The sequence below is a fragment of the Artibeus jamaicensis genome, unplaced genomic scaffold, assembly GCF_021234435.1.
Source record: "Artibeus jamaicensis isolate MK-2021 breed Jamaican fruit bat unplaced genomic scaffold, CSHL_Jam_final contig_384, whole genome shotgun sequence".
In the NCBI taxonomy this organism is placed as follows: Eukaryota; Metazoa; Chordata; class Mammalia; order Chiroptera; family Phyllostomidae; genus Artibeus; species Artibeus jamaicensis.
In genome coordinates, this window is record NW_026521810.1 from 143,747 (window position 1) to 162,792 (window position 19,046).

General features: G+C 41.4%; 1 protein-coding gene across 1 annotated transcript in view; it reads left to right on the plus strand.

Annotated features, from left to right (window-relative positions):
- NPAS2 (neuronal PAS domain protein 2) overlaps nt 1–19,046 on the plus strand; it is a 181,451-nt gene that overhangs the window by 60,294 nt on the left and 102,111 nt on the right. Inside the window, 1 exon segment of the mRNA XM_053664530.1 lies at nt 12,967–13,020. Coding sequence (XP_053520505.1) covers nt 12,977–13,020 — 44 coding nt within the window. The 5' untranslated portion in view covers nt 12,967–12,976.

A 19,046-nucleotide genomic window follows, 5' to 3' on the forward strand; every position in this document is an offset into this window, starting at 1 on the left:
ACAGTTTCAATCAGTTGCATAACTGGCTGAGAGAAAAAAATGTTCTCTAGCTTTTAGGGCAAAAATTTCACCTGGGTAATGAAAATGTCTCTTGCAGACCTCTGTCTTGTTCTTCAGTTTAATTAAAATCAATAGGCATTATAGGGGGAGGAGAATATAAGGGGGTAAATGGCAATGGGAAAATACACTAAATTTTTTTTATTACTTTTCTAAAACAGTTATGTACACATCCTGGCTGGTGTGGCTCAGTTGGTTGCATGCTTTTCTGCAAGCTGAAAGGTCACTAGTTTGATTCCTTTTCAGGACACATGCCTAGGTTGCAGATTCAGTCCCTGGTTGGGGCAAGTACCAAAGGTAACCAACTGATGTTCTCATATATATCAGTGTTTCTCTCCTTCTCTTTCTCCATCCTTTCTCCTCTCTGTAAATAAAAATAAATGAAGTTTAAAAATAAAAAAAAGAATTGTGTACAAATTGGAAAAAATAAAGTCAAGGGCTGTTTATTGAGGGCCTCCTCAGTCATTTCTACCTAGGTTTATTCCATTCCCTTTTTTCCCTTCCTCACAACTTTATAAGGACCTCAGTTTCTTTTGAGCTATCACTAGTCACTTACTGGCAGGTCCACCATCCCAAGCACCAATCAGTATATGTATACACCTGTCTTTCTACTGTGCCTACACACACATGCATATGTGCACTACTCCCACTCTGCTCAAAGACATTTTATAGGCTTAAGTACTGGTTTCTACTGCTAGTTGGTTAACTCAATGTCATTTCTGATATTGTGATTTAATAGTAGCTAAATATTATTGATGACTTATTTGTGCCAAGCAGTGAGATGGGGCTTCCTCATTGATTCTCTCATTTCCTTCTTACAGCCACACTATGAAGAAGGCTGTGCTATTATCCTCACTTCACAGATGCACATGAGGGCTAGGAGCACAAGGTAACACAGTTACTGAAGGTCAGCCAGGCTTTCTGCAGGGGGCTGCTGACACCAGGTTGCCACTATATTTTCCTCTTTCCAGATACGGGCTAGGAGCTCTGAGACCCAGTGTGTCCCAGCAGCAGGTGTGGCACTCTACGAAGTCCCTGAAAACTTCTGGAGTCCACCCAGTGCTTATTGGTCTTTGTTGGTTAGATTTCCCAGCTGGTCTGCTTCCTGGCCAAGTTTCTTTGTCCCACCCTACTCAGCAGTCTCCACAGCCTCTGATTGCTGGGAGCCACCAGTGATCTCTGGAGGCAGGACCCTATAATACCTATTGATTTTAATTAAACTGAATAACAAAACGGGTCTGCTTGGGATGGTGGACCTGCCCATAAGTGACTGCCCAGGTACCACATTTGGGTACCTCATGGCTGGTAAAAGCACACTTCTCACCATCACAGCCATCCTTTCTCTGATCAGGAGCACATCTCCAAAATCTTAGGTCCAGATGGCCCCATTCACCCCACAGTAACCATCCTGCTATGTGGAGAGCACATCTGTTGAAATTCAGAACAGACAAGAATTCACCTGCCTTAGCAGGGCTCAGGAGCACAGTGGAAATGTAAATGTTAAGACAGTTAACATGAGATAGTTTGGGACTCACCCTGAGGCCTTCTGTGCTTTAGGAAGCATGCTGGCCTTTTACTGCATGCATAAATGAGAGCTACCTCTCATTTATGCCTCACACCCTTTCTGCTTGGTCACTGTTAGCCTCACATTAAGAATGAGGAAAACAGAAAATCATGAGGTTTAAGGGACTTGCTCAAGGTCATAGAGCATGTAAGTTGGAGTTGAAATTTGAATCAGGCTAAATCTGAAGTCAGAAGCCCATACATCCTTGGAAGCTCAAGAGTATGGAAGAGCCACCTGAGTCAGCTGTAAGGAGACAAACCTAGGGTGGCAGGCTTTCTCCACAGAGTCTTTCTGGGTGGTGCTTCCTGGCTTTTCATATGAGGATACTTCTAGCCAGCCCATTTCACCCACAGAGCTGAATAGAAATAACATGAAATTATACTTTTTCAGGGTTTTGCAGGGCTAACAGTTGGCAGGGGAGACCTTGTCCCTTTCTGAACAGCACTGGTTGTTTTGTCTGATTGTATTTGACTTTAGTCAATAGCTCTTACACACACAGCAGTGTTTGTTTTAAATTTTATTCATCAGTACTTCATCAGGTACTATTATCTGAATTAACCATAGTCATTGAGAGGTCTGTGAAAGTCAATCATTGAATTAACCATAGTGATTGAGAGATCTGTGAAAGTCAGTGTTAGGGAGTCACATGGGAATTCAGATAGGGTTTGGCCCTGGCTATGTCCTTCCTGTTCTCTCTGTCTTCTCCCCTCCCTTCCCCTCTCTCCTTCATTCCTCACACATTTATGGAGCACCTAATGTGGGTAAAGATAGAGTATACCAAATCTTTGTCATCAAAGTAAAGAACCTGATTTTGAGTGTCTGCTATGGACCAGGCTTAGGTTGGGTACTTCTGTATGTGTAAATATAAGTTTATTTTGGAATCATGGCTGTCCACTGAGGTAGGTATCTCTCACTCTTCTGATCTAAGCCTCCTGAAGATATGAATCTTCCTGTACATTCAGAACAGAAGCCAAACTTCACCCAGTTTTCCTGATGTGCCTCCCCTCACTAGCTTCATCCACCATATTGGCCTCTTTGCTGTTTCTTGTCCTTCTTGTGTCTGATAGACTTTCTTCCAGGTATCATCATAGCTCACATCTCTCAGGTCATAGTGCAAATATTGTCTTATCAATGAGAACTTTCATGACCCCTGAAACACTAAAATGAGACTCTCATCCACCATAGTGCTTTCTATGCCCCTCGAGTCTCTTTTATTTTTCTCCACAGCAGTTATAACAAGGTGGCAGACTATACATATACTCACTTACTAACTTGCCCATGCCTTGCTCTTTCTTCCCTGCCTGTCCCCACCTTCACCATATAAGCACCATGAGAGCAGAGGCTTTGCCCACTGCCCAGGTAATCAGAGAATATAATTTTAATCCCTGAACACCACACCTGGACATCATGTTAATTATGAATAAACTTTGTCACCTCCTCACAGCCACATGCTCTGTCCATGGATCATACCTCAACAGTGTTAAGATTCAGTTTTTCCCAAACTGATCTCTAGATTCAACATAATCCCAAAGTTGTAGCAGGCATTTTTATAGAAGTTGACAACATAAATTCTAAAATTTACAAGGAAATTCAAAGGCCTACAATAGCCAAGAATCTTAAATAAGAAAAAATTTAGAAGGCTCAAATTACATTGATATCAAGAATTCCTGCAAACCTAAAGGAGTTAAGACAGTGTGGAACTAACATAATGATGTACATATCACAGAGTCAGCAAATACATGTGAGCTTACCTACAGAGCAGGTCAGTTATGTTTTAAATAATGTGCTTGATAAATTTTCAGGTGATGGGCCTCTAAGTTTAAAGCAATGGTTCCAATTGTTAATCTGATCAAAATTCAATAATTATGTATAACAGTTTTAAAACAGGAAAAATAAAGTTATTCTACTTTTTTATGATAATAATTGGATCTACGACTTTAAACTTAGAGATATGTGGAAATGTAACTAACATACATTTTAAAAACAAGTTTATCACTACCTCATCCATGTGACTAAGGTACACGACAGAGCTATGCCTTGTTGCCCCTCATGTGTCTCCAACTGAGGACCTGGCCCACAATCCAGGCATGTGCTCTGACTGAGAATCAAACTGGCAAACCTTTGGTTCACAGGCTCGTGCTCAATCCACTGAGCTACACCAGCCAGGGCAGAGATATACCTTGTTAACACCCTTGATATTTTGTGATGAGAAGGACACTTTACTTCTAAGCACTTCCTCCTAAAAACCTACATGCCACTCTGACCATGAGAAAAACATCAGGAAAACCCAGATTGAGGGACATTCTACCAATACTCCTCAAAATTGTCAAGGTCATCAAAATCAAGGAGTCTAAGAAACTACCATATCCAAGAGATGCTAAGGAGACACAATGATTGAATTTAATGTGTCCTGGATGGGATCTTGGAATAGAAAATGAACAGCAAGCAAAAACTAAGAAAATATTAATGAACTATTGTTGTAGACCATTCTGCCTAGTTTTAGGAATTCTATCTTGATCCCTTGTGGCTAAGGGCCAGAGTGATGACCTTTGGAATGCCAGCCACAGGAGACAAAGCCTGTCTCTGGTAGCAAACACTACCAGAGTTTCTCTTCCTGCCCCCAAAGTTGGGTCGGAAGTCAGGAAGTCAATGACAGGTAAGAACCCTCACAGCGGGGAGCAACCTAAGCCAGACTCAATCACTTGGGAGGCCTTCATGGAAGGACTGGGGGGAGGCTGCAACAAAGAGCAATGGACTCTCCGCCCCCCTGCTTTGACATAGCCTGAGTCCCCATGTTCTCTGGGAGAAGCGCTTCCTTGCTCTAATCTCCTTAAGCTTGAATACCTGTTGGGGAGAAATGAAGCTCCTTGCCTTGTTAGAGCGTGTCCTGGGGAAAAATCTGGCATCACAAAGACTTGCTGATAAACCTGTGAAATCTGCTCTGCTAAGAGTGCTTTCATTCATATGATAAGGGTCCGAGAGGAAATGAGTATGTCTCCCAAAGTTTCTACAACTCTCTTCCTGGCAGACACTGACTCAGACTCTGAAGCCCTCAGATATCTCTGAAATGTTTGAAATGTTATCTACTGTTTGATCCTTGCTGCCCTGTATTCCTGTGTATTACAACCCAATAAAAGGCTATGGAAGAGGGCACTTGGGGCCTTTTTCTCCTCGGAGAAACTGGCCGCTGCTGGCCTTTGTCTCCTCTGAGAAACTGGCCATAGCCCACTCCTCCTCCCCAAACAGATCCAGCATGTCTCGGTCATTATTCATTCACTTGTGTCCATGGCACTCGGGGGGACTTGCGAAGAAGTTGACCCCACAAACTATAGACATATTTAATAACAACATCAGCAATGGTCCATTAATTGTAACAATAGTACCCTACTAGTGTAAGGTATTTATAATAGGGGGAGCTGGGTGCAAGATACATAGGAACACTCTCTAATGACTTTCCATTGACTGTAAATCTAAGATGGTTCTAAAAAATAAACTTTGGTCAAGATGGAGGCATAAGTAGATACAGTTTGCCTTCTTGCACAATCAAAAGAAGGACAACAACAAATTTCAAAATAAGAAATAACCAGAACTGCCAGAAGATAGAACTATATGGAAATCTGACAACCAAGGAGTTAAAGAAGAAGCATTCATCCAGACCAGTAGGAGGGACAGATACAGGCACCCATGGTGGAGAGAACAAGCAGCAACACAGTAGCTGGAGGATTGGGGCAGGCAATGTATTGGCTGAAGAGTGTGTGGTAATACATTTGCATGTGGATAAACCAGGAGAAATAACTGGGGAGCAAGACAGACTGTACAACCAAGGATTCCAGCACAGGGAAATAAAGCATCAAAACCTCTGTCTAAAAATCTGTGAGGGTTGCAACAGCAGGAGAAATTCCAAGCCTCATAGGAGAGTTCGTTGGAGACACCCATAGGGTCCTAGAACATACACAAAACCACACATCCAGGAATCAACACCAGAAGGGCTCAATTTACTTGTGGGTAGCAGCAGAAGTGACTGAAAGCCAACAGAGAGCTGAGGAAGAGGCATTGTTTTCTGTTGGGGAACCCCTTCCCAACATACAATGCCATAACACAACAACATGGGTTGCCATGCCCACATAAGGATCCACTCCTTACAATGGAACAGGAGCTCTGAGAAAAAAAATGTGGCCCAAATGAAACAACAGATGAAAGATTCAGAAAAAATATATAATTAAGCAATGGAGAGAGAGCCAACCTATCAGATGCAGAATTCAAAGCACTGGTAATCAGGATGTTCACAGAAATGGTTGAGTATGGTTGCAAAATAGAGGAAGAAGTGATGACTATGAAATAAAGGGAACCAACATGAAGGGAAGAAAACCAGGATTCAAATAAATGGTCTAGAGGAGAAGGAAAAAATAAGCATTCAACCAGAACAGAATGAAGAAAAAGGAATTCAAAAATATGAGGAGAGGCTTAGGAAACTCCAGGACAACCATAAATATTTCAAAATTTGAATCACAGGGGTGCCAAAAGAAGAAGAGGAAGACCAATAAATTGAACACTTATTAGGGAAGTATAACTTCTCTAATCTGGCAAAGGAAATAGACTTTTAGGAAGTCCAGGAAGCCCAGAGAGTCCCAAAGAAGTTGGACCCAAGGAAACACACACCAAAGCACATCATAATTATATTAGCCAAGATTAAAGATGAGAGAATTTCAAGAGTAGCAAGAAAAAAGGAGACAATTATGTACAAAGGAGTTCCCATAAGACTGTCAGCTGACTTCTCAAAAGAAATCTTACAGGCAAGAACCTGCTGGAAAGAAGTATTCCAAGTCATGAAAGGCAAAGATCTACATCCAAGATTACTCTATCCAGCAAAGCTATCATTTAGAATGGAAGGGCAGATAAAGTGCTTCCCAGATAAAGTCAAGTTAAAGGAGTTCATCATATCAAGCCCTTATTACATGAAATGTGAAAGGGACTTATCAAAGCAAAACGATAAAAAATACAAACAGTAAAATGATAACAAACTCACAACTATCAACAATCGAACCTAAAAAACCAAAAACAAAAATGAACTAAGTAAACAAGCAGAACAGGAACAGATTCACAGAAATGGAAATCACATGGAAGGGTGGGGAATGGGTGAGAATAGGGGAAAAGTTACAGGGAATAAGAAGCATAGATGGTAGGTACAAAATAAACAGGGGGAGGTTAAGAATAGTATGGGAAATGGAGAAGCCAAAGAATTTACATGTATGACCCATGGACATGAACGAGGTGGGGGATGCTGGTGGGAGGGATGCACAGGGTGGAGGGTAATAAAGGGGGGAAATGAGACAACTGTAATAGGATAATTAATAAAATATTTTTAAAAAATAAATACAAAAAATAAAAATACTGATTAAAAATAAATAAAAATATAAAAATAAAGCTTACTTTAAAAAATAAGGAGTAGTCAGGAGGGAAGAGGCAAAATATGGTTAGGTTGCATGGCGGCTTGATTCGTGTTTTCAGAGTTGTGCAGCTCGGGACCTGCTGTTGCACGAGGGGAAGGCGGGATTCCCAGCCATCATATTCTGTGATCAGTGATGAACAGTAGTGCAAAGTAAGCCCTATCCAGGAACTCCTTCATCCCAATTTTATCATCTTCTGACTGGACTCTAACTGTTCCCGCAGTTAAGATTGAGAATGTAGGACTTCTGCCAAGATGGAGGCATAGGTGGAAACACTGTACCTTCTCGCACAACCAAGTTTAAAAACAACAAAGTTTTAGCAACAAAAACGCAGCCAAACCACAGAAAATTGGACTATATGGAAGTCTGACAACAACAAACTTTTAAGCCAGACCAGTAAGAGGGGGGAAGCCAGCAGCGAAGCGGGGTGAGGCAGGAAAGATCCACCGGACTGACTCAGGAGTGCAACCCAGGCATGACCCAGGCTCACAGGCAGCTGTGGGCAGATCCCAGGTGTGGAGTAGCAGTGGGCAGACCCACTGAGGGCACAAGGCAGCAGGCTGACCATGGTCCCACATTAGCGCGCAGATAAACTGGCAGAGGAGCAAGCAGTGAGACAGACCATGAAGACACCTGCAGCAGGAAGCAGCAGAGGGGACCACTATTGCCCCTCTTGGACCCCACCCCCACACACATCACAACCCAGTGACAGAGTTGCCCCGCCCTGATGAACACCTAGGGTTCCACTCCTCATATGTAGTAACAGTCATGAAGAGACCAAAACATGGCTCAAGAAGAACTCAAAGCCCCAGAGCCAATAACTCTAAGCGTTGAAGAAATAGCCAACCTATCAGATGCACAGTTCGAAACACTGGTGATCAGGATGCTCACAGAACTGGTTGATTTTAGTCATAAATTAGAGGAACAAATGAAGGCTAAACTAATTGAAATGAAGGGAAATGCACAGGAAACCAATAGTGATGGAAAGGAATCTGGAACTCAAATCAAGGGAGTGGACCAGAAGGAAGAAAAAAATGACCAAACAGAAAAGAATAAAGAAGCAAGAATTCAAAAAAATGAGGAGAGGCTTAGGAACCTTCAGGACATCTTTAAACATTCCAAAACCCAAATTATAGGGGTAACAGAAGGGGAAGAGAAACAGCAACAAGTGGAAAACTTATTTGAACAAATAATAAAGGAGAATTTCCCCAATCTGGCAAAGGAAATAGACTTCCAGGAAGCTCAGAGAGTCCCAAAGAAGTTGGACCCAAGAAGGAACACACCAAGGCACATCATAATTATATTAGCCAAGATTAAACTGAAGGAGAGAATCCTAGAAGCAGCCAGAGATAATGTGACAGATACCTACAAAGGAGTTCCCATCAGACTGTCAGCTGATTTCTCAAAAGAGACCTTGCAGGCCAGAAGGGGCTGGAAAGAAGTATTCCAGGTCATGAAATCCAAAGACCTACATCCAAGATTGCTCTATCCAGCAAAGCTTTCATTTAGAATGGAAGAATAAATAAAGTGCTTCTCAGATAAGATCAAATTCAAAGAGTTCATCATCACCAAGCCCTTATTATATGAAATGTTAAAGGGACTTATCTAAGAAAAAGAAGATAAACCATATGAAAGGTGAAAGGACAGCAAACTCACAGTTATTGATAACCACACCTAAAACAAAAGCAAACTAAGAGGACAGCTAGATCAGGAGCAAACCATAGAAATGAAGATTACATGGAGGGTTAGCAACAGGGGAGTGGGAGAAGGAAAAGGGGGGAGAAGGTACAGAAAATAAGAAGCATAGACGGTAGGTAGAAAATAGGGGGAGGGCAAGAATAGTAGGGGAAATATAGAATCTAAAGAACTTGAGACACGTAGTCATAAACTAAAGAGGGGGGAATGGTGGGGGAGGGATGTGCAGGGTGTAGGGGAATGAGGGGGGAATAGAACAACTGTAATGGCATAATCAATAAAATATATTTAAAAAATAAGTTTATCCTGTGTGTTGGATACTGCAGACAGCCAATAAGTAAAGAACTGAATGGAGATTCTGTAAATACACATACAGTATCACATATGATATTTGACAAAAGTTCCAATGTGATTTCATAGGGAAAGAAATGTCTTCAATAAATAATCCTACAGCAACTGAGTATCAAGATGGAGATAAAAAGGACAAACCTTGACCACTGTCTTACACATAAAACTTAACTGCAATAGACAGTAGATCTTAATGTGGAAGCTAAAATGCTAAAAAGCTTCTAGAAGAAAATATAGGATAATTCTTCATGACATTGAGGGGGCAAAGATTTCTTAGGTTACAAAATCATCAAACATAAAAATATATAAATTTTACTTTATCAAAATTGAAAACTGTTTATTAAAGACACCCTCAAGATAGTGAGAAACCCAGCCACAGGCTTGGAGAAAATGCTCACAACACATGTATCTAGCAAAATACTTTTTTTAATTTTTATTTTATTTTTTAAATTATTTTATTGTTGTTCAATTACAGTTGTCTGTATTTATCCCTCACAACTCCCTCCCACCCCAGCCAAACCCACCTCCCTCCCTTGCTTCTACCCTGCCCCCTTGGTTTTGTTCATGTGTCCTTTATAGTTGTTCCTGAAAACCCTTCCCTCCATTATCACCTCCCACCTCCTCTCTGGTTACTGTCTGATTGTTCTTGATTTCAGTGTCTCTGGTTATATTTTGCTTGGCAAAGTACTTGTATCCAGGAGAGAGAAACTTCTACAAATCAGTGTGCTGTAGACATACACCCCAATTTTTCTATTTTTTCTATTTATTGATTTTAGAGAGCAAGGAGGAGAGAAAAGTCAATTCGTTGTTCTACTTAGTTATGCTTCATTGGTTGCTTCTTGTATGTGTTCTAACAAGATTGAACCCACAACTTAGTGTTTCGAGATGACACCCCAAAACTGACTTACCCTTCCAGGGCTCAATTTTTCAAAAAATAAAACAAAACAAAAATAGAAGAAGAAGGGGAAGAAGAAGAAAGAGGAGGTGGGAGGAAGGTAGGGATAGAGGAAAAAAGAAATTAAGGTATAAAATAGGCTTAAAATGAATGGACACTTCACAAAAGAAGCCATGCGAATGGTCAGTAAGTCCTTGAAAAGATAACCAACTCTGTAGTTATCAGAGAAATGCAAATTTAAATGCTAATGAGATCCCACAACACACCCACTAGAATGACTGACTAAAATCAAGAAGACTGACAATACCAAGCGTTAGTGTAAATGAGGAGCAACCGGAACTCTCAGACATTACTGGTGCACTTTGTAAAACAGTTGGCAGTTACTAATACAGTATAGTACGGCTACCCTCTGATCCAGCAGTTACACTCCTAGGTGTATACCCCAAGAGAATGAACTTATTTCCACCAAACAGTTGGATAGGACTTACTAGTGGGGATGTTAATTTTGGCCCCAGGTAAAGGCAGTGTCTCTGTCCACCTCCTCCACTTATAAAGTTACTAGTTTTCCTTTGTAATTAAAAAAATATTTTGAGGAGATACTTTGAACTGTGCAAATACCCTGATTCCACTCAAATTTTTTTCCATTAATTTAAGTGTTCATCAGTGGATCATACCTGCAACAATTACTACTATGGGGTACTAATGGTGATTTTTGTTTCCCTTATTCCTTTTCCATTTATTAAGTAGATTTTTCTTCTGTAAGGGATACCTGCCCTCCATATTATTTATTTGTTTAATTATTTATTTGTATCAGTATGGGCTTGGGAATGTTTAGTTTATTCCAAAATCTATTATTGCTTATATAATCTATCTTATTCTGTTGCTCAAATAGTTCCAGGATCCTTCTTTACCAGGGTCTTTTCTCTGCCTCTTATAATTATTGTCAGTTATTATTTCTTGATTGTTTAGTTGCTAGCTGCAAATGCCTACATCTAATTTGGGGAGATGTAGCAAGGCTTAAAAAGATGCCATATAGTTTGTGTTCCATAAAAATTCAATGGAACCAAGAACTGTAAGTGCACCTAAGAGATGAACCTTACTTGGGGTGCTGGGTCTCCCTGTTCCCCTCCACACCTCTCCAGCCCTTCTCTCCACCCTCCTCTCTGCCCCAGGAGCCTTCCTGCCTCTGCCTTCTGGGTGATGTGGCTTGTAGGGGATACAAGCATAAAATTAAGGAGGCCTGATAGTGACATGAGGTATTTATTCCCTTGGCTCCTTCTTACAAAGTTCCTTTAGCCTCTACAGTATATGCTTATGCATAGTAAAAGACTACAACTTCCCTCCACTGTTCAATCTGGGGGGTAAATCACATCAATGGTTATTTTTTTCGGCTCCAAACAGCATCTTCTCTACCTGCATTTAAGCTCACTTTCTCTTTCTTGGTACTGTAGTAAACACACACACACACACACACACACACACACACACACACACACACCTGCTCAAAATCCTTCTCATTGGGAACTCTTTATACAATTGAGAAGAGTTGTCACCCCTTAAACTTCTGTATTATTTTTTTACCCTGGCTTCCTAGACTGACTTTCTTCCCTCTAACCCTCTTCCTTGTGCACCATTGGGCCCCTCCAGCTTCTCCACATTATGAGGTTAAAGAGTGACTAAAAAATGTAAGGAGGAGGTACACCCATGTTCATAGCAGCACCACTCACAGTAGTCAAAGATGGAAGCAACTCAGTGTCCATCTATGTACAACTGGATAAACAAAAGGTGGTATACATTATTCAGCCTTTAAAAGGAAGGAAACTCTGGCATGTTATAACATGATGAACCTTGAGGACTTTATGCTAAATGAAAATAAGCCTGTCACAGAAGGACAATTACTGTGTGATTCCACTTAAAGAGGCCCCTAGAGCAGTCAAATTCATAGACAGAAAGTACAATGATGGTTGCCAGGGGCTGGTGGTGGGGAAATGGAGAGCTAGCCTCTAATGAGCAGAGCTTCATTTTTCTGAGGGAGAGTTCTGGAGATGGGTGGTGGTGATGTTTGTACAACAGTATGAATGTACTTAATGCCAGGGAACAGTAGATTTTAAAAATCTACTTTATAATGATCAACTTTATATTATGTGTACTTTGCCACAATTTTTATGTAAAAAGCCAAAACAAAAAACATAGTAAAGGAATGGGCTACAGTAGGTGTGTCAAAACAGTACATAGATGGAGCTTCTGCTGCATGTGCTACTGGGAAACTTGGCTTAGGTGCCTTTTCTCCACACAGATCAGTTGAGCACCATGCCCTGTGAAAGTAAAGTTGCAAGTGGTAGGATAGCCTCTGGTGATTCTGGGCTGCAAGAAAATTCCTTGATTGTTGCTTAATTTTCATACCTATGTGCCTTAACTATCTAGGGAACTGTGAGTGCCTTAAAAGAACGACTGTGGACTATACTCTTCTGGGGCTCCCATTCCTCCAGGCTGCACTGTAAGACAATTTTGTGTATTTAAAAGAAGAGATAAATCAGTGCTCACCTTTAGAATTTCATGGGAAATCTGCAGATTTAAGGCTGAGATAACAAATACTTCATTCAGCTGGGTCAAGATAGCAACTCTCAAAGTGTGGTCTGGGGTGCCCTGGGAGGCCTGCAATGTCAAAACAGTTTTCCCAATATTAACACATTACCTGCCTGACATCTGATGAATTCATCACTCTAGTAGCTAATGGAATAAGTGCTGTATACTTAAGATCTCTCAGTTTTTATCCACGTAAACAAAAGCTCTTTCAATTCCTCAATAATTGGTGAGTATGCAAAGGGTTGCTTGGACCAAAAGGTTTGAGAACCTCTGGACTAAGGCACGTGGCTTAGATAAGACTAAAATGAGATCAACCAGGAAGACCTGTAAGAAAGAGCTAGAAGCAGATAGTAATCATTTGTTCTCTTTTGCAGGAAAAACTGCATGGAAAATCTAATGGATAAAGATGAGAAAGACAGGGCAAAGAGGTAAGAGGAACCATTGTCATGCCTCAGTAGTGTCTGGGTGGCTGGCCAGTCTGAATCTGGCTTGTCTGCACTTGGTATAGATGGAAGTACCAGAAAGAAGAGCAGCAGGGACTGGCCTTTCTCCTTGCCACCCATTCTCCTTGAAACACTGCAGTGCTCTGTTAAAAAATTCAGACAAGCTACCTCATTTTTGCTCCTTACCCTGAAATTACTTCTTGTCTGGGACTTGCCAAATTATTTTTAATGTGTTCTTATATGAATACATTACATATAATGTGGTCTTGTTGAGTTGGGTCTACTTTCAAAGGCCTCTGGTTGCTGCCAGACACTGCCTGCCATGGCAGCCAGACTGGAGCCAGGCAAGCCTGGGTTCAAATCATGACCCTGGTGTAGGGAAGCAGTCTGGCTTTGAGCAATAACAATAATAATCATTTCCACACACTGAACATTCAGTAATCACCATCTCTGTGTTAAACATGTTCAGATGCATTATGTCAATTTCCTCATCTGTAAATGGGGATATATCAACCTTGTGCTGTTGTTGGGTAAACTGGAAATACTAGCTTGGTAGCTGGTATATCAGAGCTGTTCTAATCCTGACCATGCTTAATCACTTCACTGGACATTTTTTAAATATATTTTATTGATTATGCCGTTACAGTTGTCCAATTTCCCCCTCTTCATTCCCTTCCACCCTGCACACCCCCTCACCCCCATTCTCCCCCTTTAGTTCTTGTCCATGTGTCACAAGTTCTTTAGCTTCTACATTTCCCATATTATTCTTGCCCTCCCCCTGTCTATTTTCTACCTACCATCTATGCTATTTATTCTCTGTACCTTCTCCCCCTTCTCCTCCTCCCAATCCCCTGTTGTTAACCCTCCATGTGATCTCCATTTCTGTGGCTCCGCTCCTGATCTAGCTGTCCTCTTAGTTTGCTTTTGTTTTAGGTGTGGTTGTTAATAACTGTGAGTTTTGCTGTCCTTTCACTGTTCATATTGTTTATCTTCTTTTTCTTAGATAAGTCCCTTTAACATTTCATATAATAAGGGCTTGGTGATGATGAACTCCTTTAACTTGACCTTATCCGAGAAGTGCTTTATCTGCCCTTCTATTCTAAATGAAAGCTTTGCTGGATAGAACAATCTTGGATATAGATCTTTGGATTTCATGAGTTAAAATACTTCTTTCCAGCCCCTTCTTGCCTGCAAGGTCTCTTTTGAGAAATCAGCTGATAGTCTGATGGGCACTCCTTTGTAGGTGACTGTCCCTCATCTCTTGTTGCTTCTAGGATTCTTTCCTTCATTTCAATCTTAGCTAATGTAATTATGATGTGCCTTGCTGTGTTCCTTCTTGGGTCCAACTTCTTTGGGACTCTCTGAGCTTCCTGGACTTCCTGGAAGTCTATTTCCTTTGCCATATTGGGGAAATTCTCCTTTATTATTTGTTCAAATAAGTTTTCCACTTGTTGCTATTCCTCTCCCCCTTCTGGTACCCCTATAATTTGGGTTTTGAAATGTTTAAAGATGTCCTGGAGGTTCCTAAGCCTCTCCTCATTTTTTTGAATTCTTGCTTCTTCATTCTTTTCTGTTTGGTCATTTCTTTCTTTCTTCTGATCCACTCCATTGATTTTAGTCCCAGATTTGTTTCTATCACTATTGGTTTCCTGTGCATTTTGCTTCATTTCACTTAGTATAGCCTTCATTTTTTCATCTGATTTGCTACTAAAATCAACTGATTCAGTGAGTGTCCTGATCACCAGTGTTTCAAACTGTGCATCTGATAGGTTGGCTATCTCTTGGTTGCCTAGAAGTATTGGCTCTGAGGCTCTGGGGCTCTGAGCTGTTCTTCTGCTTGAGCCATGTTTTGGTCTGTTCACACCTGTTACGTATGAGGGGCAAAAGCTTAGGTGTTCACTGGGGTGGGTCAGCTCAGTCGCTGGGTTGTTCCTGGGGGCGGGGTCAGAGAGGTAGCTATGGTGTTTGTTCTGCTCTCTCTCGGATTTTGGTTCTGTCTGCTGCTTCTCACAAGCAAATTGGGCCCTTCTGGTGCTGGTTCCCAGGTTGGTGTGCTTGTGTACATTCTAGGACCCTGTGGGTCTTCCCAACAAAATCTCCTGTGGGGCTAGGAGCCTCTCCTGGAAACTCATCCCCTGAAAGTTTTTCCAATTGGTGCTTTTAGGCTTTTTTTTTTCCCCATCCCTGGGGTCCTGGATTGCACGATTTGTCTCACTGACCATTTTAAAACCTGCCTGGTTTTTCTGCATACAAATGTGTGTCCACAGTCAGCCAGCGAGCCACCTTGCAAGCCTTACTGGATTTCCATGTGCACCCACCTGGGTCTCCAATCACCTTCTCCTTTTTGGGGGATCCCTCTCTGCCATTGACTCTGCCCCTCTTACCGGTCTGGGTGAATGGTTCGTTGTTGTCAGACTTTGGTACAGTTTACTTTTCTGTATGTTTGGTTGCTTTTTTGTTTCTAAATCTTTGTTGTCTTTAAATTTGGTTGTGCAAGGAGGCACAGTGTTTCCACCTACACCTCCATCTTGGCCAGAAGTACTTCACTGGACATTTATTGAGTACCTACTGTATATGAGGGGGAGTCACAAAGTTGATATTTTGAATGTGAAGTTTCCAGGCAACATCCAGTTTAATGTCACCAATTTCACATGATTCACCTGAGTTGGCAATTACTATGCTAGGCTCTGAGGAATAAAGATGAGTCAGAGGCCTCCTGCCCATGAAGAGGGCACAGGTGAATGGAGGCAATTGGTAGGTGATACAAATCATTTGGCTGGAGGCTGACAGACTCAGAATAGAGTGTTGTGGCAGACCCAGAGGACTAGCCTTGTTCCTTCAATCTCATTTCTTTCTGCTCCTGCCACTGTATATGTGGAGGGCCTTCCATCCTGTGGCAGACTCTTATATACCTGCATACATTAAGGGTTTGCCCCTTCCCTTCACATAACTCACAACCTGGGTGTCACTTACAGAATCCTACACTTGCAGATGGGGAAGCTCTCAGGAGTCACCCAGTTCTTTGGCTCCAGGGATGTTTGTTCTTCCATATTACCTGGGATATGGGGATGAGAACAAACATCCTAGCCATTTCAGACTTGCTAGACTTGAGTCTGGGGAGTCTGTATTGGTTATTAATTTCCTAAATATTTTCTTTAAACAAAATCATGGAGCAGGGAAAATGGCCAGGGGTGTTAGATGAAATGGGGTTGTAGAAGCTGGGAGGTCAGCACTAATGGGTCATCATACTCCTACTTCTCCTCCATTTCTTGAAATTTTCCTGTAATAAAAATTTAAACAAACAACTAATCAAATGAATGTTCCCAGCTGGTTCTGAAGTAACAAGCCTTTGAATTGGCCTTGGGGAGCATGATTCTTGTACAGTGCTTTTGAAACCTCAGACCACAACCTAGGAGGGTTGCAAAATTTACATGGTTCCAAGGAATACACAAATGAACAGACTAGACCAGACCAGACAAGAACAGAACCCTCCCAATCTCTCTCATGGGCAGGTGACACCCATTTCTTTCCCCTGGGGTTCTTCACCTCTTAGTTCTTCCCAGAGTGCTGTAACCATAGGGCTAGAAGTAGGGACCTGAGCCATACTCCCCACCAGCCCTGTCCTAGCTGATAAATTCTAGCAAACCCCTTCTAGAGAAGAAGCCTCTACTTTCTTAATTGAAGCACCAGGGTAATCATTTCTGTCCTGCCTTCCTCTTGTATTATTTTGGGAATCAACCACAAAATATACCAAGAAGCTCTCTTTTGAAAGTATTAATTGCTCCATATGTGTGAAAATGAAGGATATTTTACAAGAACACACTTACAAGGTATTCTCATTAGCAATAATGGAAAGATCAGCATTGGTGGTCTGCATTCATTGAGTGCTTCCTGGGTACCTAACTGATTAGGGCATATAGTAATGGGCTAAGTACTTTTATTTTCATGATGTCATAATCTCTTCAACATTTTTAAAAGTGTGTATCATTACTGTCCCCATTTTATAAATGAGGAAACTAAGCCTCAACAAGCTTGAGTAAATCGTCAAACATCCTGAAACTCTACGTGGCACAAGGAAAAGTTACACACAGGCTTCCTAAACCTTAGACTCTATTCTTCTTCCCCAGACCACAAACAAATCTCCTCACTTCAGAATTGGTTCAGTCTATCTGACAGGCCCAGACTAAATGTGTGGCCTGAGGTGACTTTGGAGTCCACAGGAGTTTTGCTTTTGACATCATCTTTATTTTTTAAGTATAGTTTATTGATTATGCTGCTACACTTGTTCCTTTTTTTTCCTTTTTGTCCCACTCAGCCAGGTATGCCCCTTCCCTCCACCAATACCCCCCATCTTAGTTCATGTCCATGGGTCATGCCTATAAGTTCTTTGGCTACTCCATTTCCTGTACCATTTTTTAATATCCCTTTGTCTATTATGAACCTACCAGTTATGCTTCTTAATCCTTGTACATTTTTCCTCCATTCTCCCCCTTCCCCCTCCCCAGTGATAACCTTCCATGTGACCTCTATTTCTATGATTCCATTCCTAGTTTAGGTGTTTGCTTAGTTTTTGTTTTTAGATTCAGTTGTTGAATTTTGAGTTTGTTGTCATTTTACTGTTCATAGTTTTTATCTTTTTCTTAAATAAGTCTCTTTAACATTTCATATAATAAAGGCTGTTGGGGAGCTTTGTCCAGCAGAGAATCCCTGGCCATCGTGGATGAGAATAAGCCTACCAAGACATGATCTGATTGGGGAAGAAAGGTGGCCAGTCTCTCAAAGGAGGAAGACCTTGAGACTGTTCCTCAATGGGTTTTTATTGGGTTCAATTTGGACAGGAATACACATAAGCTCATCAATCATTGTCAGGCAGTAATGATCAAACAATAGATAACATTCAAAGAAATATGAGGGCTTATTCTGAGTCAGGGTCAGATAGATAAAAGGCCATAAAGTTTGGGAAACAAGCTCATTTTATGCTTGGATCCTTATCAGAAAATTGAGGGCATTCTTAGTAAAGCAGTTTTCACAGGATTTTATGCATTCTTTCTTAGGCCTGATCACCCTAGTGAATAGCCTGTTCCTGCCCAGGGCTGCACCACCCTCTGGCATTGTTTCAGGCTTAAGTCAGGCAGGGGAAGTAAGGTAGCCAAGAGATTATGAGACTTCTTACAGAGAGAATGAGGACTCAGGCTATATCAAAGCTGAGGGGTGAGAGTCCATCACCCTCTTTTTTTATAGCCCCCCAAGTCCTTCCTAGGGCCCCATCATGACGGTGCCTATCTTAGGTCATCCCTCCCTTGAGGAATCTTACCCATTATTGGCTAACCAGTCATCCACCCAGGGCCAAGCAGGGTGAAGTAAAGGGGGCAGAGGTGGCACCCCAGCTGAGAATTTAAGCTTTGTCTCCTTAGTGGCTTATGGTGCCAAGGTCTTTTACCCAGCCTTAGCCATGGGACAGTTACAGCTTCTGAAACCAGGTAGGGCAGTTCCTAACAAAGAGCTTTGTGATGATGAACTCCTTTAGCTTTACCTTGTCTGTGACATACTTTATCTGCCCTTCCATTCTAAGTGATAGCTTTGCTGGATAGAGTAATCTTGGTTGTAGGTCCTTGCTTTTCAGCACTTTGAATACTTTTGACAGTGCCTTCTTGCCTGAAAGTTTCTTTTGAGAAATGAGCTGATGACTCTTATGGGAACCCCTTTGTAGGTAACTCTCTTCTTTTCTCTTGCTACTTTTTAGATTCTCTTTATCTTTAACCTCTGGCATTTTAACTGTGATCTATCTTGGTTTGGCCCTTTTTGGGTCCAACTTGTTTGAGACTCTCTGTGATTCCTCAACTTATATGTCTACTTCCTTTGACAAATTGGGGAAGATTTCCTTCATTATTTTTTCAAATAAGTTTTGAATTTTGTGCTATTCCTCTTCTCCTTCTGGCATCCCCATGATTTGGATGTTGGCATGCTTGGAGATGTCCCAGAGTCTTCTTATTCTCTCCTTATTTTCTTGA